The sequence below is a fragment of the Muntiacus reevesi genome, chromosome 13 (assembly GCF_963930625.1).
Source record: "Muntiacus reevesi chromosome 13, mMunRee1.1, whole genome shotgun sequence".
Lineage (NCBI taxonomy): Eukaryota > Metazoa > Chordata > Mammalia > Artiodactyla > Cervidae > Muntiacus > Muntiacus reevesi.
The window spans coordinates 12,341,268-12,368,512 of record NC_089261.1 but is presented as its reverse complement, the minus strand read 5'-3'; the positions used below and the strand labels follow the sequence as shown (position 1 = coordinate 12,368,512).

The 27,245-nt window shown below is 53.8% G+C and overlaps 3 protein-coding genes across 9 annotated transcripts in view; 1 reads left to right on the top strand and 2 right to left on the bottom strand.

Annotated features, from left to right (window-relative positions):
* Positions 1 to 573: 573 nt before the first annotated feature.
* DDX54 (DEAD-box helicase 54) lies at positions 574 to 18,234 on the bottom strand. 2 transcript variants are annotated; one of them, XM_065903672.1, is made up of 20 exons: positions 18,021 to 18,234; positions 15,596 to 15,725; positions 14,529 to 14,599; positions 13,742 to 13,930; positions 13,349 to 13,398; positions 12,185 to 12,226; positions 11,963 to 12,058; positions 11,062 to 11,183; positions 10,879 to 10,940; positions 10,646 to 10,777; positions 9,196 to 9,406; positions 6,488 to 6,622; positions 5,635 to 5,868; positions 5,470 to 5,543; positions 4,683 to 4,886; positions 3,468 to 3,610; positions 3,261 to 3,374; positions 2,548 to 2,652; positions 2,159 to 2,271; positions 574 to 1,162 (listed from the first exon to the last, which is right to left on the bottom strand). In XM_065903672.1, exons 1-20 carry the CDS (start codon positions 18,192 to 18,194, stop codon positions 930 to 932), a joined length of 2,634 nt encoding a protein of 877 aa, XP_065759744.1. In that variant the 5' UTR covers positions 18,195 to 18,234; the 3' UTR covers positions 574 to 929. The 2 variants fall into 2 exon arrangements, with proteins under 2 accessions (XP_065759744.1, XP_065759745.1); XM_065903673.1 differs by having other exon boundaries at positions 5,635 to 5,865.
* Positions 18,235 to 18,490: 256 nt separating this feature from the next.
* RITA1 (RBPJ interacting and tubulin associated 1) lies at positions 18,491 to 24,064 on the top strand. Of its 4 annotated transcripts, none has more exons than XM_065903679.1 (4): positions 18,491 to 18,755; positions 18,993 to 19,071; positions 19,710 to 20,075; positions 22,990 to 24,064. In XM_065903679.1, the coding sequence occupies exons 3-4, from the start codon at positions 19,765 to 19,767 to the stop codon at positions 23,495 to 23,497; spliced, it is 819 nt and encodes a 272-aa protein (XP_065759751.1). In that variant the 5' UTR covers positions 18,491 to 18,755; positions 18,993 to 19,071; positions 19,710 to 19,764; the 3' UTR covers positions 23,498 to 24,064. The 4 variants fall into 4 exon arrangements, with proteins under 4 accessions (XP_065759751.1, XP_065759748.1, XP_065759750.1 ...); XM_065903678.1 differs by having other exon boundaries at positions 18,492 to 18,755; positions 18,938 to 19,071; XM_065903677.1 differs by having other exon boundaries at positions 18,492 to 18,755; positions 18,930 to 19,071.
* Positions 24,065 to 26,590: 2,526 nt separating this feature from the next.
* The window catches only part of IQCD (IQ motif containing D), a 43,237-nt gene continuing 42,582 nt past the window's right edge, over positions 26,591 to 27,245 (bottom strand). For all 3 annotated transcript variants that reach the window (XM_065903965.1, XM_065903966.1, XM_065903967.1), the window contains one exon: positions 26,591 to 27,022. In XM_065903965.1, coding sequence (XP_065760037.1) covers positions 26,720 to 27,022 — 303 coding nt within the window. In that variant the 3' untranslated portion in view covers positions 26,591 to 26,719. The remainder of the gene's footprint in view (positions 27,023 to 27,245) is intronic.

Here is a 27,245-nt window from a genome sequence, read left to right as displayed (position 1 = left end):
GGGAAATTCTAGATGAGTGTTTGGTAAGTAAAGTAAAATAAAGGACCAGCAAGAGGGTCACATGCGGACACCATTCCCAGGGTGTCTGCTCACAAAGGCTCCTCCATAATGGACTGGTGCTGAGGGGTGGCCAGTCTGAGAACCCAGCTGCAAGATGCAGCCCATGACCTTCCCAGGACCCCCAGCAGGGGCTGAGGAGCACAGGGCTTGGAGGAAAGCAGAGGTCAGGACAGGTTTTGACCTCTGGGTATGTGGTGGACTCTTTGCAGCCAAGAGGAGCACTGCATGCTCTGATCCTTGACCCCACATCCCATCTGCCTCTCACCGTCCAGTCCCAGCTGCAAGCCTGTCCTGGTGGGAGGAAAGGGACCCGAGGGCCAACTTTAAGGTCCTCAAACCTTGGCAACCTACCCACCCTCTGAGCCTGACTTTTCTCATCAGCAAAATGGAGACATCGGCAGAACCCACACAGGACCCACCCACACGCTCTCGGCTCATCGGCACTCCAGCTGAAATTCCAGCACCCTGGTCTGTCCCTTCCAACTCCTCAAGCAGACTGTGCTCCTGGTCCACTGGAGATGCTCAATAAAGGTTTATTACATTAAAAATACATCACTGGGCCTCAGGCACTCAGGGCTCAAACCCATGGGGCCACCACCTCTGAATCTGGAACACATGACAAGCAGTAGCAGCTGAGGTGCCAGCTCAGGCTGTGGCCTACCTGGCAAACTCCTATGAACCCTTCAACACCCTACTCAAGTGTGCCCTCTCTTAGGCAGAGGCAGCTGCTGCCCCTCTGCGGCACTCCTTTGCATGTGCCAAGGGAGCTCCCCCAGTGCTCAACTCAGGGCCAGGCACACAGTGGCACACGGGGAACGCTGCTGATGTCCACGCCTGGACCAACTGAGGAATCGCAGGCTGTCACCTTCTTACATCCTCTTCCTCATCTTGCCCTTCTTGGAAGGGGCGCCCCGGCCGAAGGCGCCCTGCTGCAGCTCCTGCGCACGGCGCCGGTTGCGGGCAGAGAGCTGCTTCAGGCCCCCACGCTGCAGGAAGCGCATCTTCTGGGCTCGGCGCCGCTGCTTCAGGATCTGCTGCTTGGTCTTGAGCTCTGAGCGCACGCGGTCCGCAGGGGTGCCAGGGGTGCGGGGCTGGGATGCACCTGCCGGGACAGAGATGCCAGGAGTTCAGCTTTTGGGTCGACTCCCACTGTCTTCTCCTCCCAGAAATCCCCCTGTACCCACTCCCATTCTGTGTTCAAGCCCCAGCATCTGGCAGGTGGTAACTGCTGAATAAGGCTTAAGTTGTCTACTATAATGGGCAACAGCATGGACCCTCTAGCCCAAACTGTCAGGTTCAAATCCCAGCTGTGATATCATGGACAATGACATAACTTTTCTGTGCCTCAGTTTCCCTGCCTGTGAATTATGAATAGCATCTACCTCCAAGGTCCCAGTGAGACGTAAATGAGTTATTATGTGTGCAGTGTTCAGAACAAGGCCTGGTCCACAGTAAGGCCTCCTAAGTGTAACTATCACAATCAGAAATCATTCAACAAAGGCTTTTCAGCACCTCCTCTAGGCTGGGCACTGGAGGCCCAGACAGACTCCAATTCCTGTCTCTATGGACTGTATTGTCTAGGCTGTAGCTTAACCTTCTTCTGGCAGAAGAGAAATCAGAGGAGGTCAGTGAGGAGAAGGGACTTGTCCATGGTCACCCAACAAAGTGGTGGTGGCGGGCAGGAGCAGGCAGGCGCCTGCCCCAGCTCGCTCTCCCAGGTCTCTGGGAGGGCACTCTTACCCCTCGCCCAGAGCTTCCCTGGTGGCTCAGAGGGTAAAGCGTCTGCCTACAATGCGGGACACCCGGGTTCGATCCCTGGGTCGGGAAGATCCCCTGGAGAAGGAAATGGCAACCCACTCCAGTACTCATGCCTGGAAAATCTCATGGACGAAGAAGCCTGGTAGGCTACAGTCCACGGGTCGCAAAGAGTCGGACACGACTGAGCAACTTCACTTTCGCTTTTTCTTTACCCTTTGTCCACCTTCGTCTGTCTCCCGCTGGAGGACCCAGGCCGCGCCAAGAGGACCAAGTACCCGAGTGGACCAAAAGTACTACTTGGCAGCCTGGGTTTTAAGGACGACCCTCCCAGGGCTCTTACCTTGCCCTCGGCCACGCTTCCCACCTCTTCGCTCTGGGCCGCGACGGTCAGAAGTTCCTTCTTCTTCTGAGTCACGATCATCGATTTTCTGTTTCTGTTTCCACTTTTGGTAGCTGGGGGGCTGTGTTAAGGAGGCTACTTGCGGCACGGAGACGCCCTTGGCGCTCCTGGGGTGTGACCATGCTCCCCTCCCCAACCACGACGGGCCTCACCTAAAAGGGGTTTGGTGGTTCAATCTGCTCGACTCCGCCCCGTCCCTAGCCCCCATCTAGAGGAAGCGGGGTGGTTGAGCTAGGCCACGCCCTCCCTGACCCCGCCCCCCACCTGCAGTGGCTGTGCTGACAGACAGAGCTTGGGCCCGCCCCCTCTGGCCCCGCCCTCCAGGATACAGGTCCCGCTTGTAGGAGCTGCTGATGTAGCGGCCACTCTCGGTCTTGATCTTCTTCTTGTCCTCTTGTCCTGACTGTCCCACAAACCGCTTCTTCTTCCGGTCCCTGTGGGAGGAGTTGGGAGGTGTGCCGCGGAGGGAGGTGGTCCGCTTCCCCTCGGGCTTGTGTCCCTCCGACCTCTCATCGGGTTGTTGGGAAGATTCAAGGAAAGCGGCGCGCCCGCGTCTGGCATGCAGCAGGTGCTCCGCTAAGGCCCGTTCCCTGCCCTTCCTCACCGTTCCCTGGCGTCCCAGGCCTCCAAAAACAGTGTGGGGGCGTCTGGGGATTAGTCCAACCTGGGAGTCTGGGTCAGGGGCACGAGCCCCCTGGGGGTTCCGGACCCCCACTTTACCACCTCCTGGCTCTGTGACCCTGGACTGAGTCACATCACTTCTCCAGAACCAGAGTTCAAATTGGCAAACTGGGTCATGAGCCCCTGTCTAGAAAGACTAGCCCCTAGAAAGGCAGATGACCACATGGGGATTCCTGGGGCGGGGTGGGGGGGGGGTGTCATGATCTGTGCTCCACAGGATCCAGTGAGGGGTGGGAGGTGACATAATTCCTGCTCTAGGGGATCAAACGGGAGTCAGGACAGTCAGGGGGTCACATGTCTGTTGTGGGGACCAAGTGGAGGGCAGGTGAGCATGGGAGGGGTGTCCAGCTGGCTCACTCACCACTTGAGCTGCTGCCGGCCCCTGGTCAGGCTCTGGGCTTCGTCTCCCATCAAGTCCAGCACTGCGCCAGCCACCTGCTGCTCGAAGGCGCCCCCATCCCCGCCAACACTCAGGCTGCAGAGGGAGGGTGGAGAGACACCCTGAGGTTGGGAGGGGGGCCCAAACGCCCATCCCACTCCATCCCCGCCAGGACCAGCAGCCACTCACCCCCGCTCGCTGTCAAAGTCCTTGGGCCTGTAGGGGATGTAGAACGCCTGGTCCCGCTGCCGGGCCTCCTCCCTCCGCCTCTTGGCTCCCCGGTGGGGTCCTGGCTGCTGCCGCTTCCGGCTGACAACTTCTGTGAAGACGTCCTGGTAGACGGAGGCCCAGCGTCACCTGCAGCCCTCCGGAAGCAAACTGGCCTCCCCACCCACCAGCCCAGCTGGGGTCTAGGGCCAGGAGCTTCTAGGACCCTCCGTATCCTCATCAGGACCCGAGCACCAGCAGAGACTGGACTGGTAGGGTGGGGGCGGGCAGGGTGCGGACCACGGTGAGCCCCACCACGTGCCGGGCCCAGCTCAGGCCTCCAGTCACATGACCAAGGCAAAGCCCCCATCCCTCTCTGAGTGGCCTTGCTCTCTATGATGTGGACTAGTCCAGGGGTCTTCAAGTGTATTTTTTGCCTACTGGACCCTCTGTCTGAATCAAGTATTAGAAGAGCAGGCCCAAGGCCTTATCCACCAGGTGAATGGGACACCCTGGACCCCCAGCCATGCCTTTGGCCATGAAGGCCCAGTGCCTGACCCTGCCTGAATCATGCCTCCGCTGCTGCCAACTCGGCCCCTTCCCACCTGCCCGGACCCCAGGCTGAGACAGACGGTGATGATAACGACACGGCCACCTGGGCCTGTGGGAATCCTCCACGCGCCGTCTTCAATCCCCCAGTGGACCCAGAACTGGGTACCGCGGTCACGTGGCTGCAGTGCCCTCGACTACCAGATTCTGGAAATGAACTTTCCAGAGACTCACTTGGTGGCAAAAGCCGACCTGAGGTGACAAGAGGCTGTGACTGTCCCCTCAGCATGGGGACCAGCGCAGCTCACTGTGGAAACTGAAGCATTTCACAGCAGTGACACCCCAGACCCTGCTGAGGGTGTGACATCATCCACAGGGGACCCACCGTAAAGACTCGAGTCCTGAAACGCACTTGGTGCCCTGGGCTTCAGGCAAGGGATGGTGGATGAGACTGTGACTCCCTTCCGTAGATAGGGAGGCTGGGGCTGGGTCACTGGTTCCCCCAAACGTCAGAGGTGACTGGAATCACTGCCTCCACCCCTAGCAATGGCTCAAAGCCCTGAGGTCAGCCCCGTGGGCTGCTGGGACTTGACCCTCCTTTCCCCGACCCCAGTCCAGACTCCAGGGTCCCCCGTATGGGGCCTGCACCTCTACACTCTCTCCCGCCGCCTCCTCCTTCTCAGTCTGCTCCTCCTGCGGTGCTGGGAGGCTCGGAGGCAAGCCCTCCTGCCGCTCCTGCCGCTCCTGCCGTCCCTGCTGGAAGCTGGCGATGGCTTTGCGGTCCTTCTCCCGCTTGGCACGCATCACCTGGCTGCTCAGGTCGCGGCTGGAGGCGTTGATCTCAAAGATGGTCTGTAGAGGGGACACCCGAGGCCCTCACCCACTGGCCGCTTCCTCCCCAACTCCAGCCTCCCCAGCTTGGTGTGCGCTCCCTTGTATTCCTCCCAGTTCCCTTCCATTCATTCCTGGCTTTTCACAACCATGGAGGGAGGCCCAGAGAAGGCGAGTAACTAGCCTAAGGTCACACAGCTGGGACATGCCAGATCTGGGATTTCAACCTAAGTTCACTGGCTCCCAAACCAGTATTTTTAACCACGCGGGTCTCCTGCTCCTTTTTTCCCGGCACCAGCTGACCGGCCTTTCCTGCTTTTGTGGGCGGCATCCCAATGGGAGTCAGGAGATAAGAGCTATTGAAAGCCAGCTCCTCTAACAGGCCTAGGGCAGGTCACTGTCCTCTATGAGCCCCAGGCTGCCCATCTGTATGGAAGGCCTGGGAAATGTGCTGTTGCGCAGCAGGGATGGTTCCAGAGCAAGCAGAACCTTGGCTCTAGGGATGCTGACACAGATAGAGCCACAGACTGAGAGGGTTCTCTGCTCGGGGAGTCAGTCCTGCCGGGGAGTCGGGCGCTCAGCCGGACCCAGGCCCCGCACTCACAGCCCGGGAGCGGTAGTTCCTGATGCTGTCCACCAGCCTGAGCCGCTGCAGCTCCTCCTGCTGGAAGCGAGAGCCTGGCAAGTGGGAGGGAGGGAGGCGTGAGGTCCGGCAGGTTCTGCGGGGTCCACCGTCTCCACCCCGCGCCTGCCCGGGACAGGGACTCACTGAAGAGGGGGTGCAGGCCCAGCCCGGCGAGGTCCAGCTCCTTGGCCCTCTTGATGGACTCGGGCGAGGGCGCCGGCCGGGAGCGCACATACTGCTGCTGGGCGTTGTCGGCCACGCGGCTCAGGCCCCGCAGCTCCAGCGACGCCTCCAGGCTGGTCCGCAGGCCGCAGTCCTCGTCGTCCACCACGCCCTGCGGCACCCGGCCCAGCACACCATCCCCGCCTTCCGTGCCTGCTGCCCACCAGGAGCCCCGGTCAGAGACCGTCCTCTGCCCACGGCCCCTCCCCAGCCCCGCTCTGGGTCCTGAGTCACTAGAATCAGCCCCACAAGGGAAACCATCACTTATCAAGCAGTTCCTCCTGTTTTTATAAATACAGATTTACAGATCACACCCCCCTCTACTCAGGTCTGTATTGTCTGTGGCTAATTTCACACTACAAGGGCACAGGTGAGCAGCTGCCGGGCATCAGGTGACCTGCGGGCCCAAAATGTTTACTATCTGACTTTTCAAGTGAAAATGTTAGTCGCTCAGCTGTGTCTGACTCTTTGCGACCCCATCGACTGTAGCCCACCAGGCTCCTCTGTCCAAGCAAGAATACTGGAGTGGGTTGCCATTCCTTTCTCCAGGGAATCTTCTTGACCCAGGGAAGGAACCCAGGTCTCCTGCATTGCAGGCAGATTCTTCACTGCCTGAGCCACCAGGGACACCCTTATCTAGCTCTTTATCTGTCTTTCAAATACAGACATGTTCCCCTGGGGTCAAATTCCAAGCTAGGACAGCGTGGCCCACCTCCACCCCGTGTCCACATCATGAACTCCAGGGGGACCCAGTCCCACCCCAGCTTCTACTCACCTGAGGGCTCCTCAGAGGGATGGGCAAGGGTCAGAGCACGGCCCAGGAACAGGTGTAGGTCCAGCAGGTAGGGGACCTCGTCGGGGGCCACCAAGGAGTAGGCCGTGCCGCTTCGGCCGGCCCGGGCCACGCGACCTGCAGGAGAAGGTGGTCAGACAGGGACAAAGGCGAAAGACCCCAGAGCCCAGCCTGAGTCCCACGTGCCCAGCCCTAAGGGTGGAGCCACGCCACGACCCCACCTTACCGAGCAGGGGCCCACCTAGGAAGGGGGCAGGGCAGTGAGTCACTGGGGCTACCTGCCCGAGAGGTTGTGAGCCCACACAGTGCTCTGGGAGGTCAGCAGAAAAAGACGCGAGAGACTTCCCTGGCGGTCCAATGGTTAAGAATCTATCTTGAGATGCAGAGGACATGGGTGCAATCCCGGATCAGGGAACTAAAATCCCACTTGACACAGAGTAACTGACTAAGCCCGTGAGCTGCAACAAAAGATCCTGCATGATGCAGTGAAGACCCTGGGTGCCACAACTGAGACCCGACGTGGCCAAATAAATAATAAGATTTTCAACAAAGAAAGACACTGCTCTTCATCGGATATCAGAGGTCTTCAAGCATCCCCACGATGGGCGATTTTTCCCAGAGAAATAACCCAGAGAATCTTTGCGGTGCAAAGATTCAACCGCAGAGACCCCTACTCCCTCTGGAAGAGCAGCAAACTGGAAATCACCTAAAAGACGTAAGGACAGAGGCTCAGTTAATTAGCTGATGACCACCTGGTGGGTACTACACAGCTGAGGAAAGAGGCTGCAAACTGTGGTCTGTGGCCAAATCCAGCCCCAGCCTAGCTGTGTAAAGTCTTATCAGCACGCAGCTGTTCCTTCATTTACATATTGTCTGAGACTGCTTTCAGGCTACCAGAGCTGAGATCTGTAACAGACTACATAGCTCCAGGGCTCCAAGAAAAAATATTTACCATCTGGCCCTTTACAGAAACAATTTGCCAACCCCTGTCACAGAATGGTGTTTAGATGATGAATGAAAAACATGCATGATATACACAGAGGTAAAAATAAGGTTATAGGTAAGAATAGCCAGCGTGGGGACTTCTCTGGTGGTCCAGTGGCTAAGACTGCACTCCCAATGCAGGGGGCCTGAGTTCAATCCCTGGCCAGGGAACTAGATCCCACGTACCACGACTCAAAGTTCACGTACCACAACTCAAGATCCCGCATGCCACAACCAAGACTCAGTGCAGTCAAATAAGTAAGTTTGAAAATAAGTTTGTTTTTTTTTTAAAAAAGGAACATCCAATGTGATTCTAATTTTGTGTTAAGTAAATCCATGGAGAACATGACACTTTGGCTTGTTTCTGCATCTTGCAAAAACCACATGTCACACTGTTCAGAAGATTTCGTTTGTGATGGTCTGATTCACACTGCTGGTCATGTAGCACTTGAGAAATTCCCTTTGGGGGTTTGGAGATGCCTCAAGGGATGCACAGGGCCAGCCCTCCCAAAGCAACGGAATCAAGGGTACAGCACGAAGCAGCCAACAGGGAGACGAGGCTGGAGACCCAGGTGGAGGCTCCCTTGCACCCCAAAGGTCCACCCATGGGCAGCCCACCACGGGCAACCAGAATTTACCCATTTGACAATGTTCAATTATATGCAAGACAACTGAAAGAAACCAGCCCACCAGACACTTCTCTCACACGAACTTACTTACTTGTATTTATAAATATAACACACATATTTATGAGTTAAAAGAAAAAAAAAAGGGAAGTAGGCTGATGGTTACCAGGGGCTGGAGAAGGGGAAGAAGGAATTAGATTAATGGGTACAGGGTTTCAGTTTGTTAAGACAAAGATGCTCTAGATAAAGAAGGTGGGTGGTGGTTACACAACAATGTGACCATACTTAATGCCACTGAACTTACACCTGAAAGTGGTTAAAATGATCACTGTATGTTTATGTGTATTTCACCATAATTTAAAAAAAAGAATCTCAGACACCCCGCTTTGCTACGTGTGTGACACCTGGCTAGTTCTGAACCTCCCTGCCTCGGTTTCCTCATCTGTAAAATGGAGCCAGTGCGGCTGGTACCCACTGCACAGGGTTGTTGCAAAGACAAAAAGAGCAAGCAGAACACCCGGACCAGCCTCACATGACGAGCACCTGTGGCCGTCACATCACCAGTGGGGGCGGGGGACTTCCAGGAGGGGAACGTCCTGCCTTCTAGGTGTTTTGCTCCATCTTCAAATTTTCCTACAACGTGTGGACCTTACTTTTATAACTGAAACATGGAATGGAGTGAGTTGGCCTGGGTGGACTGGGGCCTGACAGGCTGCCTAGATAAAGTAGGGAGTTAGGAGACCCCGTCCACAGTTGATGAAGCAGGAGGCAGACAGTGCAAAGGTTACAAAGGTCCCCAGGAGTTTTAGGGAGAAGACTGTAGGGAAGAGGGGTCGCACCATCAAGGACCCTGAAGGCAAAGAGAAGCAGAGGACTGCGGAGCCCAGAAAACTCGGGAGCATCACCTCCTTAAGAGTCTGAGGCTGCCGGACAGATCCGCTCCCCAGAGAATCTGACTTATCGGTCCCCTCCTTGGGCCTTGGTTCCCCAGCAGCAGCGTCAGGAGTCGAGTCCTGCGCCCTCAGTCCTTGCCGGGACTTGGCACCCCCGTGGGGTCCAGTCCAGCCATGGGCTCCTTACCCACGCGGTGCAGGAAGAGCTTGCCCTTGGCGGGGAAGCTGTAGTTGATGACGTTGTCCAGCAGCGGGATGTCCAGGCCCCGGGCGGCCAGGTCAGTCACGATGAGGGCCGAGCACTTGCCGTGTGTGAACCTGGCCAGGTTGATCTTGCGGGCCGTCTGGTCCAGGGCGCTGTAGACGTGGGCACAGCTCACCCCCTGGGTCGCCAGCAGCTGCTCGGAGTGAAGCCCGGAGAGAGGGAGAGGGGCTAGACACGGTGGCAAGACCACGGGCTCTGGACTCAGGGCCCTCAGTTTGAACCCCGGTTCAGCTGGGTGACCTCAGTTTGGCATCTTCATCAGTATAAATGGGACTCGTGTCACCTCTCACCTCGGCAAGGTTGTTTGAGGGTCAAAAAAAGATGACACGTGCAGAGAGGTCTCCCTCAGGGAGGCTGCAAGTGCCGCTGTGAGACACACAAGTCTCATCCTGACTATCGCTAACAGGCTGTGTGACCTTGCCCGTTTCCTAGCCTCCCTGTGCATTCCCTTTCTTCTGCAGAACGGGGAGAGTAAGTTTCCTCTCTGTAATTTTGTTACGAGGGTTAAATGAGCTACTATACACACAGCGCTGAGAACAGGGCCCACAACACAGGAAGCACTGTGAAAGTGGTAACTGCTCTTTAAAAACGACTTTGGTTTTATTCATCAGTGGCTCCAGCAGCCACAGGGAGGAAGCACCGTTAAATGTGTCATGTGAGTGAAACCCAGTGAACTGCGACCTCAGATAACAGACCCCAGGTGTGGCTGACCCGAGGCGGCTGCATGGACTCGGGAGGGGCCCGGGCATCCTTGGGGGTTAGAGGACTCCCTCCCTAGGAGGGTGACAGGTGTACACGTGCAGAAAAGTTCATCAAGCTGCTCACGTAAGATTAGGGCACTTTATACAGCTTACAGGATGCAGGTTATTTCTCAAATTTAAAAGAGAGAAACGTGGGATACTAAAAACCTATATAGAGAAATGATGGGACAGCTGAGATACACTTCAAAATGCCCCAGATGGAGCGAGGAATATTAGAGATGAATCAAGGCTGGGTATGAGTTGATAAGTGAGTACCTGAGAGTTCACTATGCTATTTTCTGACTTTGCTGCGTGTCTGAAACTTTGTGTGTGTGTGTTTAGTCACTTTAGTCGTGTCTGACTCTGCGACCCCATGGACTGTAGCCCACGGCTCTTCAGTCCATGGAATTCTCCAGGCAAGAATATTGGAGTGGGTTGCTTTTTCTTTCTCCAGAAATTTTTCATAACATCTTCAAAGAATAAAAAAAATGGACAGCGCTCTGGCCAGGCCCGAGTCCCGCTCTGGTGCTGCTCTCTAGTGGCCGAATCCGGAACTGCAGCTCCGAGCTGGCGCTGGAGTAGGTGTTGGTCCCCAGGACAGGAGGGGAGGGGATGGGGGCGTCCCTGCTCACCTCGCTGAGATACTCCGCGTGGTGCTTGGTGGCCACAAACACTACCGTCTGGTCCTGGGGCCGCACCACGTTGCGCAGCAGGTGGAGCAGCACCGCGGCCTTGGCGTCCTCCCGCACCAGGAAGAAGGAGGTCTGTGGAGAGACGCGGGTTACTTGGGTTGGCTCGCGGGGGTAGGGGGGATGGGGTCCTGGCCCCGCGGGCTGGGGGAGGGGCACGGGTGGAGCCGGCTCACCTTCAGCTGCTCGTTGAGTTTAGAGTCCACGTCTAACCGGATGAGCACGGGCTCCGTCAGGCCTGCGGTGGGCAACGGAGGAAGATGGGTGGGGAGTTGCTGAGAGTCAAGACCGCCCACCCCCCACCCCCCAGGTACTGATGAGTTTCCCAGCCCCAAGTCCCGCTCCTGCGGCCCCCTCACCAGCTCGGGCAAACTCCACCAGTAGCTTGGGCAGCGTGGCAGAGAACAGGACAGTCTGGTGGCCCCCCGGGAGGCGGCCGATGATTTCCTGGAGCTGCTCTGCGAAGCCCATTTCAAAGAGCCTGGGAGGGCAGAGGCAGAGGACAGGGCAGGGTCAGGAGAGGGGCTTCTGGTCCCGTGAGTTCCAAACCTGCCATCGTGCCCTCATTGCTGTCACCTGAGCAGGTGCTTCTGTAACTCAGCTCACTTTTTCTCTATTTGACAACCTTATCCTAAGCAGTCATGACCTTGGTATGTGGGGCCTGGTCTCAGTTATGCTTTGTTTTGTTTTGGCTGCCCTGTGAAGCATCCAGGATCTTGGTTCCCCGACCAGGGGCCAAATTTAGGACCCTGAATTAGGAGTGCAGAGTCTTAACCACTGGACCCCAGGGAGGTCCTTGTTGTTTCCTACAAATTCAAATCAATGATAGCAGCCCTCACTCTGGTCAGACATGGCTCTATATAAATAAAACTTCCCCTGTGAAGTGCGTGCTCTTTTATTCCCACTTAGTAGCTGAGGCAGGCCACCAAGGTCCATGGATCCTCAAGGATTTGCCCAAGTTCACGGAGCTGGGATCAGCTCCCACCCCTGTCTGGCTCCAGACTGCTCTCAGCCTTGTGCTACTTTTTATCTCTTTGAAATCGTGTGTTTGTTGTTTTAATCTTTTCAATATTCCTAAAAGCAATACAAAAGGAGAACTGTTGGTCCAGGGAGCCCCATCAGCTCTCACATGACCTGCAGTCTGTGGCCCACTTTGGGGAAGACACTGCTTCAGTCTAGGCTGCGTAGGTCTCTCCTGGCAGAGCCCTCCCTCCTGGCCAACCCTGACACGAGTTCCCAGGAATGCGCCTGCAGCCTTACCTGTCGGCCTCATCGAATACCACATACTCCACACTCTGCAGCTTCAGGTTCATCTCCACAGCCACATGCACCAAGCGCCCAGGGGTAGCGATGATTCTGGAAGTAGTTGTGCCGGCCAGGTCACCTGGGGCCAGGGTCACCAGCATAGCCCTCCCCTCACTCCCCAGGCCCTGGCCGTCGGGGAAGGGACCCCAGAGCCTCATCCACAACCCACAAACTCACATGTCAGGATTTTCATGCAAGGCTGCAAATTGGTCTTCCATCCTAGGAAGAAGAGGGGGTATCTGTCAGCTTGATCGAACAGGTTTCTTTTGTCTCTCTCCCTTCCCATCTCCAAATGCCTAGATGAGTCCCACACCCTGACCCCAGGCTTGGAACTGGGGAAAGGCTATTGCTGAGGTACTAGGCAAAATCATTGACCGGACAAGGGCTACAAGTTCAAACATACAAACTTGTATACAAACTGATAACAACAAAGTTCTCCAAAGAGAAGGACTCAACCACAGAATCCATCTTTCACTCAGTTCAGATTGAAACAAAACTGCCTTTGACCCACAGCATCACCTAGCAACTAACCCTGGAACTCCCAGCTCCACCTGGAAGCAGGTTTCCTGGATCTCTATGTCCTTGTTCTCACACCATTTAAGCATACATCCCTAACTTTAGTTCTCCTCTGAAAACACCTCGGGACACCTGTAGGAGCCTGGAGGCAGAATTCTGGGCCAGGTCCAGCTTATGGAGGTATTTCTGACAACCACAGCAATAGAGATAATAAATTATAATATAGGCAAAAGAGCACTGAAAAGCAAAACATTCTCTCAGTCAGAATCAAGAGTGACTGGTGACAGTGACATCCTGAGAGAATACAGAAGGGGCTGGCTGCCCTTTGAGGGAGAAAATGTGGGACAGGGGCAGGGACTCTAATCTTAGCTCTACTTCCAGACCACCGTGTGGCTCTCTGGCCCCATCACTTCCTCAGTTGGCTCATCTGTAAAACAGGTGTGGGGCCTGTTACCTCAAAAGGACGGTATAAGCACATCAGGAAAAATATAGTGTTTTGTAAATTTGAGCTATCAAAAACATCCCTTGATTTGTGTGCATTCCAAACAGCCCCAAATTAAGCATATTAAAACAGATACAACTAAGCAACCCATTTGGGTGACCCTGGTGCTTCCAGCTCTCCTTTAGGAACACCAGAACCTGTGTCTGAGTTGTGTGGGAAATTTCTTTCTGTATTTTACTGTATGTTTCCCCTTGCTGGTATTTCAGGAATGTGCAGAGATGTTGCTGTTATTAACAAGCAGCGTGGGCTCTGTCCATCTGATGGGGAAGCCCAGGCAGGCTTGCTTTGGGGGCCACCACGCAGGGCACCGAGGGGGCTCTTACTTGTCCCCACCCAGGATCAGGGCAGTCTTGAGGCCAGTGAACTTGCCGAGCTGCGGGGGGAGAGAGAGAGAGAGAGTAAGAACTGGTGATGGGAGCTGAGGCTTCCCTGGTAGCTTGGTGGTAAAGAATCCCCTGCCAGTGCAGGAGAGGAATGTTTGATCCCTGATCGGGGGAGACGCCCTGGAAAAGGAGATGGCTACCCGCTCCAGTATTTTTGCCTGGGACGTTCCATGGACAGAGGAGCCTAGTTGGCTACACTCCCTGGGGTCACAAAGAGTCGGACACGACTGAGCAATTGAGCATGGGTAAGGATGGGAGCTGACCCCGCCCACTCAGGCCTCACTGACTGGTCCCAGCTCAATCTAGCCACCCTGTCCCCCAGCCTGGACACACCTCCTTGGTGAACTTCATGGTCTGCAGGGCCAGCTCTCGGGTGGGCGAAAGGATGAGGGCACGGGCCCCAGTCTGGGCGCTGTGGGTCTTGAGCCGCTCGAACATGGGGATGAGGAAGCAGGCGGTCTTGCCGCTGCCCGTCCGGGCCATGGCCACCACGTCCTTGCCGTCCAGGATCATCGGGATGGTCTACAGGGGAACGCGCGGGGCAGGGGAGGGGTCAGTTCCTGCACTCACGGACCACGTGATCCGGAGCGTCAAGTCCCAGCGGAGAAGCTGGGCATCTCAGCAGAAGGGGCGGGGCCTGTCTCCCAGCCCGGATCCCACTCTTGTTAAAGCCTGTGTGCACAACTCCAGGGGTGAGCGGCCCGTCACCCCCAACTCTTTCCACCTTTGGGACACCTCTCTCCCGGTTAATCCGGGCTCTACCTCCCCGTCTGGTCCTACTCCTCAGGACCCCAGAGAAACGCTGTCTCCCTCTTGGCTAAATGTCTGAGGACAACTATCATGAGATGACAGTGGGTAATGATGGGGTGTCTGTGAGCTGTCGGGGCAGGGACTGAGCAGGCAGCAGCTTAAGTGGCAAAGAGGCCCTGAGTCGAGCATCTGCCCTGCTGGGCCCGACTTTTCTCCACTTGTGAATGAGCAAGCTCGTGGGGCTTCAGCCAGAGTAAGAGGGGACAAGAGATGTGATGGCTGGGACAAGGGGCGAATGCCAAGAGGCCAGATGGATGGGTCGGGTTGGCATCCCCTCCTTCTGACCCGCAACAGCATCCCCGGCCCGTACCTTCCTCTGGATGGGTGTCGGCACCTTGTAGCCCTTCTTCATGATGCCTTTGAAGACTGGGTAGCTCAGGCCTGGGAAAGACACGGGAATAGCCAGGGAGCTGAAGAAGTCCCTGTGACACATGGCTGAAAACTGCATGGGACAAATGACTGTCTCATCAACAAATAAACAGCAATGAAAAAAAAAAGCAATAGAACAAAACTGATGGATTAATAGAGACTGAGAAGACAAATTTACTGATTGTGGGGTATGAACTGCATCTGGATTCTGACATGAACACTCAATGCCGTGGGCTTCACTGGTGGCTCAGACAGTAAAGAATCTGCCTGCAATGAAGGAGATCTGGGTTTGAGCCCTGGGTTTGGAAGATGCCCTGGGGGAGGGTATGGCTACCCACTCCAGTATTCTCACCTGAAGATTCCCATGGACAGAGGAGCCTGGTGGGCTACAGTCCATGGGATCACAAAGAGTCAGACATGACTGAGCAACTAATACATATATATGTACATACATAATGCCGTGAGACAGTGGGGGTCTGAACACTGATGGGGCCTGGGATGACACTGAGAAACTGGGTTTATTTTAGGCGGAGGAGGGTCCTGCATCTCTTGGAGGCAGGTGGGAAGTATTTAGGGACAGGAGGAGATGGTTTCTTTCTTTGCCCAGTTCTCTATCTGGGTGATTGTCTTTTTCTTATTGATTTGTAAAAGCTCTTTATATATTAAGGTTATTAGCCCTTTGTCCCACAGTTGCAAATACATTCCAATATAGCATTTACTTTAACTTAGCCTACAGTGTTTTTTTTGGCACGCACATGTCTAATTATCATTCAGCCCCCAGATATCTTTGCCTGTTCCTGCAACAGCATCACCCAGAGTCTTGCCCTAACTGTTCTCTCATTCTGTCAGGCCCGCTGCCCCCATAAGAAGGCCGTGACTGGCTTGGAGATTATCTGCTGCTTCCATCCACCCAAGCCTACCATAGTGCAGTCTGGAACAGAGCATGGAGGCCATGATGACCCCCTGTGACTCCGCCCACCCAAGTTCCCAGATGCCTGGCTCACTCACCCATGGACTGGAAGCCTCCTGATTTCTTCTTCTTCTTGTTCTGAGCTCGCACCATCTCCTGCGTGTCTGGCTCCATGTCTGAGGTGCATTCCGAGGTGGGGAAAGTGGGTAGAGGTCTGCCAGGCGCCAGCTGGGAGGGAGCAACAGAGAGGCAGCATCACTCCAGGTATAGTCAGACCACTAGGGGCAGGGAAGGGGGCTGTCCTCCTGCCAGGCCCCTCCAACTTGCCCTCATTCAAGGTGTGTTGCTCCTGTGAGATCACGTGACTTCTCTGCCAAAGGGGTCTCCTTTGACTGGACGAAGACAGGGCAGTGGGTCTGAGAAAAGGCTCTGCAAACAGACTGCCTGTGTTTCAGTCTCAACTCTGTCACTTGCAGCTGTGAGACCTCAGGCCAGGGGACTTCCTTGCCCAGAGCCTGTGTTCCCCAATCCCGAAAATGGGGATGACAGGAGCATATGTCTTACAGGGTGTTGTGAAGTCTAAATGGGTGTGTGTAAAGCTTAGGACAGTGCCCAGATGGTGGTGCCATCATCATCACCATCCAGACCAGTCATTCAGAGCCCTCAAAACTTTGGGAAGCAAATCAAAACATCTATTAAGACTGAGGGAGACTTTTCCAATCTGTCCTGCACCCCTCTCCCTCACCCTCTTTCTGATCCATCACCCCTCCCCAGATCTGTTCTCTCTCATTCCTGGCTTCCTGTCTCTGCCACCCACTTGTCCTAGCACAGCTAAATCAAGCCCAGACACCTCCTCTGGGGAGCCTTTTTGGACTACAGCACTGTCTTCTTCCTCTCAGAAATAACATTTATAAAAACACTAATTCATAATAATGGCCAAAACTTATATGGCACTTACTATAAGCCAGGTGCTGTGCTGAGCGTTCATATAAATTAACTCACTCCTCACAACAACACTGTCAAGCAGCTATTATTATTCAATCTTTTTTACAGAGAAGGAAACTGACACAAAGAGAGGTGAAGTGACCTGACAAAGTCACACAGCCAGTAAGGGATATGAACCCTGGCTTCAGAGTCTATGTTCTTCCCTATGTGCTCCTCTGTGGTCCAACACAACCCTCTAGGTCAGAGCTGTACCTGTCTTGTACAGTCCCTGAGATAAGAATGGTTTTTAAATTTTAAAAGGTTGTAACAAAATCAAAGAAGACAGTTATATGACCTTGTATGACCTTGCAAAGCCTAAACTATTTACCATTTGGTCCTTTACAGGGAAAGTTTCCCAACCTACCCCTGCTCTAGATAGACACATGATAACGAAGTGCCTGTAACACACTGGTGCCCCAGCGATATTTACTGAAGACTAGAATGTCTGAACACTGTCATTTCCTCCTTTCCACAATGTTTGAGGCACATAGAATCAACTACTTTCTGCCCGTGCAGAAGTTGAGACACACACAGAGAGGTTAAGCAATTTCTCCCTCCTGTACTCCCAGAGCCAGTACAAGGTGTTGAACACCTGGCCTTGGCCCGTAGTTATAGAGTACCTACTGTGTGAGGCTCGGCTGAGAGAGAATAAGGTCCCCATCTAGTCCCTACTTCCGAGGAGCCTAAAGAGCTCTTTTCACATAAACGCCCATTCATTCATCTATTATACCGAGTCTTCCCTGTGCCATACATCCGCTAAGTACAAGGTTGGGAAAAACAATAGGCTACAGCTCTTTTGCTCCCTAGGGGGCTCACACCTGCCCCCCCCCCCCCCATTTGCATACACTTGGCACTCAGTAATGGAAATAGCACAGGGCCTGGAACCATGCAGTCCTGGATTTGAATCCTGGCTCTCCCACTCACAAGTTATGAGGTCTTGGTCAAGTTCCTTCACCCCTCCAGGCTTCTGTTTCCTTCTCTGGAAAATGAGGATAAGTACTTAGCTCGCAGGGTTGATGTGGGGATTAAATGATAAGGCTTATAAAAGCTCTTAGCACGGAGCCTGCACACAGTAAGTGATCAACAGACGCGAGTTTAATTTATTATTAGTTTCCCAGACGTTTGGGGGCGTCGCTGTCTCAAAGCCACGAGGTGCAGCCTTCTCCTAATTCGTCCTCCCAAGAAACCCAAACTCTCAAAAGTCCAAAGTTCAGCACCCGCACTTTCCATTGGACGAATGGAAAGGAGGATCCGCCCCCCCTGGCCAGGAAGAAGCCAATGAGAAGCGCTAGACCAAGCGTCAGCCAGGAAGGCCCGCAGGCCCCCAGCTTACCCAGCACCAAGGCTTCGGACGTCTGGACCCCAGGTGTGGAGGGTCCTGGGACACGTGCTCAGGCCGGAGGTCCTGCCCTGACACCCCTGGCCAGCCGATCTCTCCCCATCCTCAGCCGTGCCCGCTCCCCACCTGGGGGAACTGCCGGGCACCGCGCGGAGCCGGAGCTCGGGCTCCGACGTGTATCCCAGCCCTGCGCTCCCTACCTTCTGGGCCCGGGCGTCATCTTCTGCCTGGATCTCAAACTCGCCGTCCTCCGAGTCGCTGCTGCGGGACTGGGACGCCGCACCCCGGCGCTTCCGGAGCCCCTTCTTCTTCTTCCACTGGGCCATGTTAGCTCTGGACCGCGGTGCGGCCGCCGGGCGCGTGCCGGCAGCCATGCGGGCCCCGGCACCAGGAAACGGGAGGGGGCGGAGCCCGTGGGGACATACCAACAGCGCGGCTGGGGAGGGGGGACGCCTCCACGCGGCCCCGGTTGCGTTCCCGCTCCTTCTGCTGCCTCCGGAGGCTTGATCCACATGCACGCACACACTACCCTTGCTGGCGCGGAAGGTCCCCCCTCCGAAGCTTCGAAGCTTTGGGGAGCTTCGGAGGGTGTCCGGAATCGGGGACCTTAACTCACCCCCGAGGAGTGAATGGTTCAGGCCGCCCCGCCCCATCCTGTCACTCACGGGTTGCTGTTGGACGCGCGCGCGCGCGCGGAACACACGTCGCTAGGGCCGGGCTGCCGGCGCTGAGTCGTTCCGCGCAGTCCCCGGTTTGGGCTGGGGCTGGGGGCGGCCTTGGAACTTCCCGGGCTCGCGGGCTCCCAGATTTCAGAGCTGCCGATTCTGATGTCCGGCGCGCGCCACCGGTGCCCTAGGGCCCCCGCGAAAGAGTCCAGGCCTGGGAGCAGGGGACGCTGAGAGTAACGACCGACGTCAGAGAGCCAAGATGCTCAGGTAGGAAAATAACTCTATAATGTGGGCACATCAGACATCTAAGGGACGTGGATTTGGGGATCGGTGATGTGGGGCAGCTGGAGGACTGTGTGTGATCCCCTACTAGTGGAATGGTTAAAAGTACACGAGCTTTAGACCCTTAATCAGGTTCAAGTTCAATTTCCACTGTTTTAGCTTTATAGGTGTGACTGACACTTGAGACTACACGTTTTGAAGCCTCAGTTTTGTCATCTGTAGAATGAAAATAATGGAAGCTACCTCACAGGAGTGTTGAGAGGATGAAATGAGACAATGCTTGTAAAGCTCTTTGCAGGAGGTAGGCTTGGGATCAATCAATGCTGGTTATTATTTCTGCTCCATAAATATGTACAAGATATAGAAAACTACCCTGTTTCCCCCATCCTCCACCAGCACAGTTGGCTTTCTGTTTGGTGCCAGAATAGGCACAGGCCCAAATCTCTTGTTCATCCCCCTAGTGTTCTATAAATATTGACTGAGCACACACCAGTATGCTAGGAATGCGTATTTACTCATTAAATATTTGTAGCACCCCTGTCCCCGATTTCTGTGTGCTCAGTCACTCAGTCGTGCCTAACTGCGAATCCATGGGCTGTAGCCTGCCAGGCTCCTCTGTCCATGGGGATTCTCCAGGCAAGAATACTGGAGCGGGTTGCCATGTCCTCCTCCAGGGAATCTTCCTAACCCAGGGATCAAACCCAGGTCTCCTGCACTGCAGGTGGATTCTTTACCATCTGAGCCACCAGGGACGCCCACCCCTTAATTGCAACAACTCAGAGAAGGTCAAATTTCTGAAATGTTCCCTGGGATTGGCAGCTCCCCTTTGAGGAAGACTGGTTGAGGGAGAATGTGACCTTTTTGCCCTGGGGACAGGGACTTAAGCGATTGCCAGTCTTTTCTGATGACAGATTTTGCCACCCTGACCCCTTTTCATAGGGAGCCCTGGAGGCAGGGCCTGGCAAGCAGAGCACCCCTGCTGTCACCCAGGACTATGGAGCGCATGAAGACCCCGGTGGAGCTGGCCATCAGCGGGATGCAGACCCTCCACGTTCAGCACCGCAGCCGGGGTGGCTACCGGGTCAAAGTTAGGTCATCATACGTGGATGAGACTTTGTTTGGCAGCCCTGCAGGCATACGGCCCGCGCCACCAGACTTTGACCCACCGTGGATGAAGAAGGCCAGCAGAACCAGAGGAGTGGGGACAGGGGTGGCACAGGCCTTGGGGGCCAATGGGAGCTGTGAGTCCACCTCTTCCAGTGGCAGCACCCCAACCCTCACACCAAGGAAGAAGAACAAATACAGGTAATAGGATAGGGAGATTCCCTGCCGATCACCTGCTGTGTGACCTTGGGCAAGCAGTTTGACCTCTCTGAGTCCCAGTTTCCTCACAGTGGAAAGTGGGACGTAGTGGGGTTATTGAAAAGACTTAAGGGGGTGAAACATGTACAGTGGTTGACATGGTTACCTGACACTAAGGAATAAATAAATGGTAACGCCATTAGACCGGACTTCTGAGGCCCAGAGGGGTGAGCTGATTTGTCCAACAGAGAGAGAGTGTTAGTTGCTCAGTTGTGTCCATTTCTTTGCGACCCCATATACTGTAGCCTGCCAGGCTCCTCTGTCCATGGAATTCTCCAGGCAAGAAGAGTGGAGTGGGTTGCCATTTCCTTCTCCAAGGGATCTTTCCAACCCAGGGATTGAACCTGGGTCTTCTGCACTGCAGGAGAATTCTTTACGTTCTGAGCCACCAGGGAAGCCCTTGATTTATCCAAGATCACAGAGCAATTTGCATAAGATTACTAGTGTGGTTAATCCATCAAATGACATAGATGTGGTGATTCCAAATTTAAGCAAGTCATTTTGAAAATGGTTCTTACTGCATTTCCACCAACAAGTTAGAAAAATGGAATCTAATGCCACTGGTTATTTTGTAAGGATTATTTAAATTATTTCAATTAATAGTCTGGAGGGAGGCCACAGGGCTCTATCTTATTGTCATCAGTGTCTTGAACAGAGATATGAAAGACTAGTACATTAATCAATCAGGTTTGTTATATATAACAAAATACTATAGACTGGGAGGCCTAAACAGCATAAATTTGAGTTTTCACGGTTATGTAGGCTTAAAGTCGAAAGTCAAGATGCTAGCAGGGTTGGTTTCTCCTGAAGCCTATCCTTGGGTTGCAGATGACCAGCTATTCCCTGGGTCCTCACATGGACTTTTCTTTGAGTGTGTACATTCTTGGTGCCTCTTCCTCTTCTTATAAGGACACAAATCCTATTGGATTAGAGCCTCACCTTTGTGGCCTCATTTGTGTGTGTGTTAGTCATTCAGTCATGTCCAGCTCTTTGCAACCCCATGGACTGTAGCCTGCCAGGCTCCTCTGTCTGTGGGTTTCTCCAGGCAAGAAGACTGGAGTGGGTCGCTATGCCTTCCTTGAGGGGATCTTCCCGATCCAGGGATCAAATCCAGGTCTGCATTGCAGGCAGATTCTTTACCACTGAGTCACCAGGAAAACCCATGGCCTCATTTAACCTTAATTTAATTCAACACAAATTTTGGCAGGAGGCAATTCAGTCCTTAATAACTAGCCAGTCCTATTTGGGATCCATTCTGAGCCAAAGGCATGTACACTAATTGAGAGTGGGAATAGTGCCTATTTAAGAGGATAAAATTCAACAGAGATAAAAGCAAGACCCCATTACTGTCACTTCTGCTTGACAGTTCCCATGGAGCACAGAGCAGGCTCAGATTGACATTAGCAGCACTGACATCTACAACGTGACTGAAAGTGCTGGTCTCACTGTAGGCTGCATTCACAGAAGTCTGTGACAGGGAGGCACCAGCCAACCCTGTGCTCGCCTGGAGGGTGGAATTTTGTGCTGGATGCTGACAGGTAGAGGGTGTCAAGTTAGAAGGTGCTTAAGAGGTAGAGATGCTGTTGAGCAGAAACTTTGGTACCAGGCAGACATAGCTATCAACCAAATCTGGGTTTGAACAGTTAAATCAAGTGGCCAAAATGTTGACTTTTCAAAGACTTGGAGTTTGGGAATGGGGAGCACTTTTAGTTCTGGCCGAAAGTCATGGACCTCACACCTCATAGGTATGCCATGAATATTTGTGGGATTAATAAAAAAAAAAATTGCTGAATGAATCTAGTCAAAGGTGAGAGGCCCTTAAGGCATTTAAATCTGGCTTAGTGATCAAGAGCTTGGGCCCTTGAGTGAGGAAGGGGAGGGGCTGGATTTGAATCTTGTCTGTAAGCCTTCCTTGTTATCCTCCCTGTGGCTCAGTTTTCTTGTCTATAAAATTGGATTATCATATTGCCATCCTGTGGGTTTTGTGAGAAATAATGAGATAACACAAGTGACAAGCTGAGTCCTGGGTCTATACAGGAAAAGCCCTGAGTAAATATTCAAAAATTTTAAAAGCTACTCAGGTGGTGTGCCAGCTCACAGCACCCTCTACATGCCAGGTGCTTGGCTGTGCAATTTCAAATGCAGTTAGAAGGGCCACTTAGCTGCAGAGGGTTCGGCTGACAGGGCCACTAGGAAAAAGGTGAAGTGGTGAGTTGAAAGAAAAAGTGAAGGCGCTGAAGACTAAGGTTATATTAGTGTTGGTTGCAAATAACAGAATTGGGCTTGGAAACAAGCTAAACGGGCCTCAGCAGACAAAGGGCATTTGGGACTTATATAACAGGGGCTCAAAATATTGTTGGGATTCTTTCCCACACACATTCCAGGTGAGATGGCCACCAGCTCTTTTGCCCTTATATCCTTCCTGCCCGTTCTTAAGCACTCAGTGGAGGAAAGACATTTCTCCCCTAGTAGTTTCCGCAAAGATTCTGAGGGAGACTCCCATTGGGCAGAATGGGTCATGTGGTTAGTCCTTAGCCAATCAGTGTGGTCAGGAGGATGGGGTATGCAAATTGGCCTTGCCTAGGCCAATTGGGCACATGCCCAGGATGGGATGGGGAGCATGCAGGGGGACTGGATGCTCAGCAGGGGGAAAATAGTGAGAGTTGAGGATAGTGGTACATGAGGGCTGTGGCTTCCCTGTGCATACCACGCTGGGAGACAAGGACTTCTGGGATCTACAGGCAATCCTCTCGTGCTGCAGGGGCCTGGCTGGGGTGGGGGGAGGGGGACGGGTGGGGTGGTGAGAAAAGGTTACAAGGCTTATTTCCCCTGCTCATTGTTTCTCTTCCCTTCCCAGACTGATCAGCCACACTCCTTCTTACTGCGATGAGTCTCTCTTTGGCTCCCGACAGGAGGGCGCCGGCTGGGAGGCCAAGTGGATGGCGAGGAGTGATGCTGCAAAGCTCCACGCCCTCTTCTGGACACCCCCGGCTACCCCTAGGGGCAGCCATTCTCCCCACCCCAGGGAGACTCCAGTGCGAGCCATTCACCCAGCTGACCTCTCAAAGACAGAGTACAGGGTAGTGGCCAGCTCCCGGAGGCTGTCCGTGGATGGGTTAGACACTCCACGCCCTCTGAGGCGGGAGCGTTCCCACTCCCTCACCCACCTGAATGTCCCCAGCACAGGTCACCAACCCGCCAGTAGCCCCTGCACAAATGGGCCCCGAGATCCCAGGCCTGCCCCATCAGGGGTGACCTTCCGGAGCCCCCTAGTGACTCCCAGGGCTCGTTCAGTCAGTGTTTCAGTGCCAACTACCCCCGGACAAGGTGGGGCTACCCAGAAAACAAAGCCCCCTTGGAAATGAGTTTCTTGGTCCTTTCTACAGGTGTGCCCATGGGGTCACAGCGAGGGGCAGAGTTTCAGAGAATGGTGCTGGTGGGCAAGCCTCTGGGGCGAACACAAGGCATTGGTGGAGCACCCCCGGGGACAGACAGCGAGGGTGGACAGTGCCCCCCTCTGACCCCCCCCCGGTTGCTCCCTGCTTTCCCCACTAGTACAGATTGGAGGGTCAACCCTTGACCCTCCTGTGTCCAGTCCTGTCATAGCCACATGGCCTATCAGTGCCAACCCAGGGGGTATCTCCCGGGAGGGTCCCCCACCTCCTCCATCACACCCACAACATTGTCTCCCCACCAAGTGTGAATAAATGGTGTGATCGCCAACCTGGAGGGCTCTCCCTCCCTCCTTTCAAGCCAAGTTCCTGCTCAGGATAAGTTTCCAGCCGAGTCTGGAGGCCTCAGGAATTTTCCCAGGCACCATGTGTGGACCAGCGGGGAACACGAGAACCTGGGTGATATGTGGGTGGACATTCAAAAATTTTAATAGTCATGTATTTATTTTCATGTATTAAATACATCAGTAGCTCATCAAAGCCATGAGTTTTGTTAATTTCTTTTTTCCCTCTAAGGTAAAGACCAGTGTTAGGCCTGAACTGATTTAAGTAACAAAATTAATAATGTCGCAGTCATGACCGTAGCAGTGGGGCAACTGATCCTCCTCCCATCATGGGCTTCTAGCTAATGCCACTGATTGGTGGGTTGGCTGGGTCTTCCTGAGTTCAGAATATGGGCTACAGTTGTTTTGAAATCAGATATATAAACATGTATCTGATGTACATTTCCTACCTTTAAAAATGCAGGTCAAGAAGCAATAGCTAAGACTGGACATGGAACAACTGACTGGTTCAAAATTGGGAAAAGAGTATGACAAGGCTGTATAGTATCACCCTGCTTATTTAACTTGTATACAGAACACATCATGTGAAATGCCAGACTGGATGAATCACAAGTTGGAATCAAGACTGCCAGGGGAAATATCAATAACCTCAGATATGCAGATGATACTGGTAGAAACGGAAGAGGAACTAAAGAGCTTCTTGAGGAGAGTGAAAAGCCTGGATTAAACTCAGCATTCGAAAAAGCTAAGATCATGGCATCCAGTCCCATCACCTCATGGTACATAGAGGGGGGAAAAGTGGAAGCAGCGACAGATTTTATTTTCTTGGGCTCCAGGATCACTTTGGACAGTGACTGCAGCCATGAAATTGAAGGATTGGAAGAAAAAAGCTGCTCCTTGGAAGAAAAGTTATGGCAAACCTAGATAGCATATTAAAACACAGAGACATCACTTTGCCAACAAAGGTCCATCTAGTCAAAGCTATGGTTTTTCCAGTAGTCATGTATGAATATGAGAGGTGGACCATAAAGAAAGCTGAGCACTGAAAAATTGATGCTTTTGAACTGTGGTGTTGGAGAAGACTCTTGAGAGTCCCTTGGACTGCAAGGAGATCAAACCAATCAATCCTAAAGGAAATCAATCCTGACTATTCATTGGAAGGATGGATGTTGAAACTGGAACTCCAATGCTTTGTCCACCTGATACGAAGAGCTGACTCATTGGAAAGGACCCTGATGCTGGGGAAGACCGAAAGCAGGAGAAGAGCAATCACCAACTCGATGGACATGAGTTTGAGCAAGCTCCAGGAGTTGGTGATGGACAGGGAAGCCTGGCGTGCTGCAGTCCATGGGGTCACAAAGAGTTGGACACGACTTAGTGACTGAACTAAACACCAAAGTTCTTAAAAAGCAAAATCCACAATGATTGGAGTTTGCCCAATTGAGGGGTCCAGTAAGACCACAAAGTTACACATGGCACCTGGAGAGCATTCAGGATGGAGCCCTAACTGGTCAGGGTCCACCCTTCCCTGCTCTGCACTGTCCCGGGTCAGGCCCCTTAGGAAGAACAGCAAAGCCTTTGCCCTGATGGAGTTGCACCCAGAATTGCAGCATCCCAGTGGGTTGGGTGGAGGCCAGACTTCCGGCCTCTCCTTGTCCCCATTTTCCCATGATGCACCTCCAGGAAGCACGGAGATTCCAGACAGGCCAGCTGGAGGCCACATCTTGGGTTCTATACCTCTACGCTGGGGGAAAAGATGCACAAACACTCCTGGGGAACTGTGGGAGGAGCCAACAGTGACTAGAACCAGGGCCCATGTGCAGATGCCTTCGAAAGTGGGGTGGGCCATGAGGGAAACCAGCCAGCTGCGCCCTCAGCACAAACAGAGCATATTAAACACGGATGTTTAAATTTCCTAGAACTCTAACAGAATGAGTACCCTCCCCTCAGTTTTACTTGAAACTCTCATTTGCCTTCATCCCCTCCCCCTATGTTTTAACAGACATTGGCCACAAATACCTCTTTCCTCCAAGGTATACTAAAAAAAGGGAAGCCACTGCCCAAGTATGGTGAAAAGAGGCAACTGACGCTGAGGAGGTGAGGGCTGGAAGACAGCTGGGAGTGGAAGGGACTGGGGCAACCTATCTCTGCCATCCACAGGCATCTATAGGGGGCGCTGCTGCCCATCTTTTGAAGACAGATAGCCCAGGCTATCTGGATGCTGAGTTGTTTGTTTCCAGAAAAGGTATTTCTAAGCCATAGCCTCTGTGTTTTTTTGTTTTTTTTTTTTTAATGCCAGAAGTGTATTAAAAAATACATTGTTCGACCCCCCTGGATACCAAATAAGGCCAATGTGAGGTTGCTGGTTTTTGACCCTGCGCTTTCACAGTTTTAAATGGGGGCAAAGTTGTAAACAAAGTAATACCCAGAGCAGGGGCTGAGGGCAGCCAGAAACCCTACCTGTCCCTCTAAGCGTTCTCTGCTCGCCCTGCCTGCCTTTGTCGGTGGCTATGACCCACAACCAACTGTCCTGGCCGGTGATGCGTCCATCGCAGTCATGGCAACTTCTGGTCTGGGACCCAGGCGGGCAGAAAAGGGGGTGCAGCTTGGGGTGTTCCCCACTGCACCCCCCCCCACCACACACACACACACAATGGACAAAGCATCTGCAGCGTGGACACACACCCAGGGGACCCGGGGGAAATGAAGTTTATCTGTAGGCTGTGTTTGACAATGGTTTTTAATTTTGAAAAGGCGTGAAAGTCATAAACCACGGAGCTCCCCATCGCAGGGGCTTCCCTGGCCAGCCCTCCAGTGAGAGGTTAGATTATGGCGAGCGCGGAGGGAGGACTTACTTCTTGCCCTTTCCTTTGCGCTTGCCCTTCTCCTTCTCGCCTTTGCCCTTGCCCCGCTTCTTCTTCTTGGACTTGAGCATGGAGCGGACCAGGTAGCCCTTCCACAGGGCCTGGATGAGCGTGGCGGCCCGCACCATGCGCACCATCTCCTGCTCGTCCTCCAGCCTCTTCTTGGTCAAGATCTCGCGCTCGGCCTGGATCTGGGAGAACTCTTCCACCAGCACGTCGTACCTCTTCTTCAGCTCCTCCAGCTGGAGCTGCTCCTCTTTGTGGATGATGTCCAGCTCCTCGTACTCCTCCTGGGGCGAGAGGTAGGGAGAGGGTGGGCCATCGCCTGGCTCAGAGCGCCGTCTTCCACCCTCTTGTGCGCATGCTCCCCGCCTCCCTGCAGGCGCTGCCGCCCCCAGGCATGGCCGCCAATGCTGTTTTCTGCATCCCAGGCCCGGATGGGAAGGGGAGAGGTGACGGCGGTCCATCCCCAGCTTGCGGTGTGAGGCCCGGCTTAAATAATTTCAGGAATGA

What these genes read in the sequence shown, in the direction of transcription:
- RITA1 (XM_065903676.1), top strand. An exon ending in AGGAAGAAGAACAAATACAG is followed by an intron (nt 20,076 to 22,989) that starts GTAATAGGATAG and finishes TTCCCTTCCCAG; the next exon opens with ACTGATCAGCCACACTCCTT.
- DDX54 (XM_065903672.1), bottom strand. Translation starts at nt 18,194, where the DNA reads ATGGCTGCCGGCACGCGCCCGGCGGCCGCACCGCGGTCCAGAGCTAAC. An exon ending in GGAACTACCGCTCCCGGGCT is followed by an intron (nt 4,887 to 5,469) that starts GTGAGTGCGGGG and finishes TCCCCTCTACAG; the next exon opens with ACCATCTTTGAGATCAACGC. An exon ending in GAAGCGTGGCCGAGGGCAAG is followed by an intron (nt 1,163 to 2,158) that starts GTAAGAGCCCTG and finishes CTGTCCCGGCAG; the next exon opens with GTGCATCCCAGCCCCGCACC.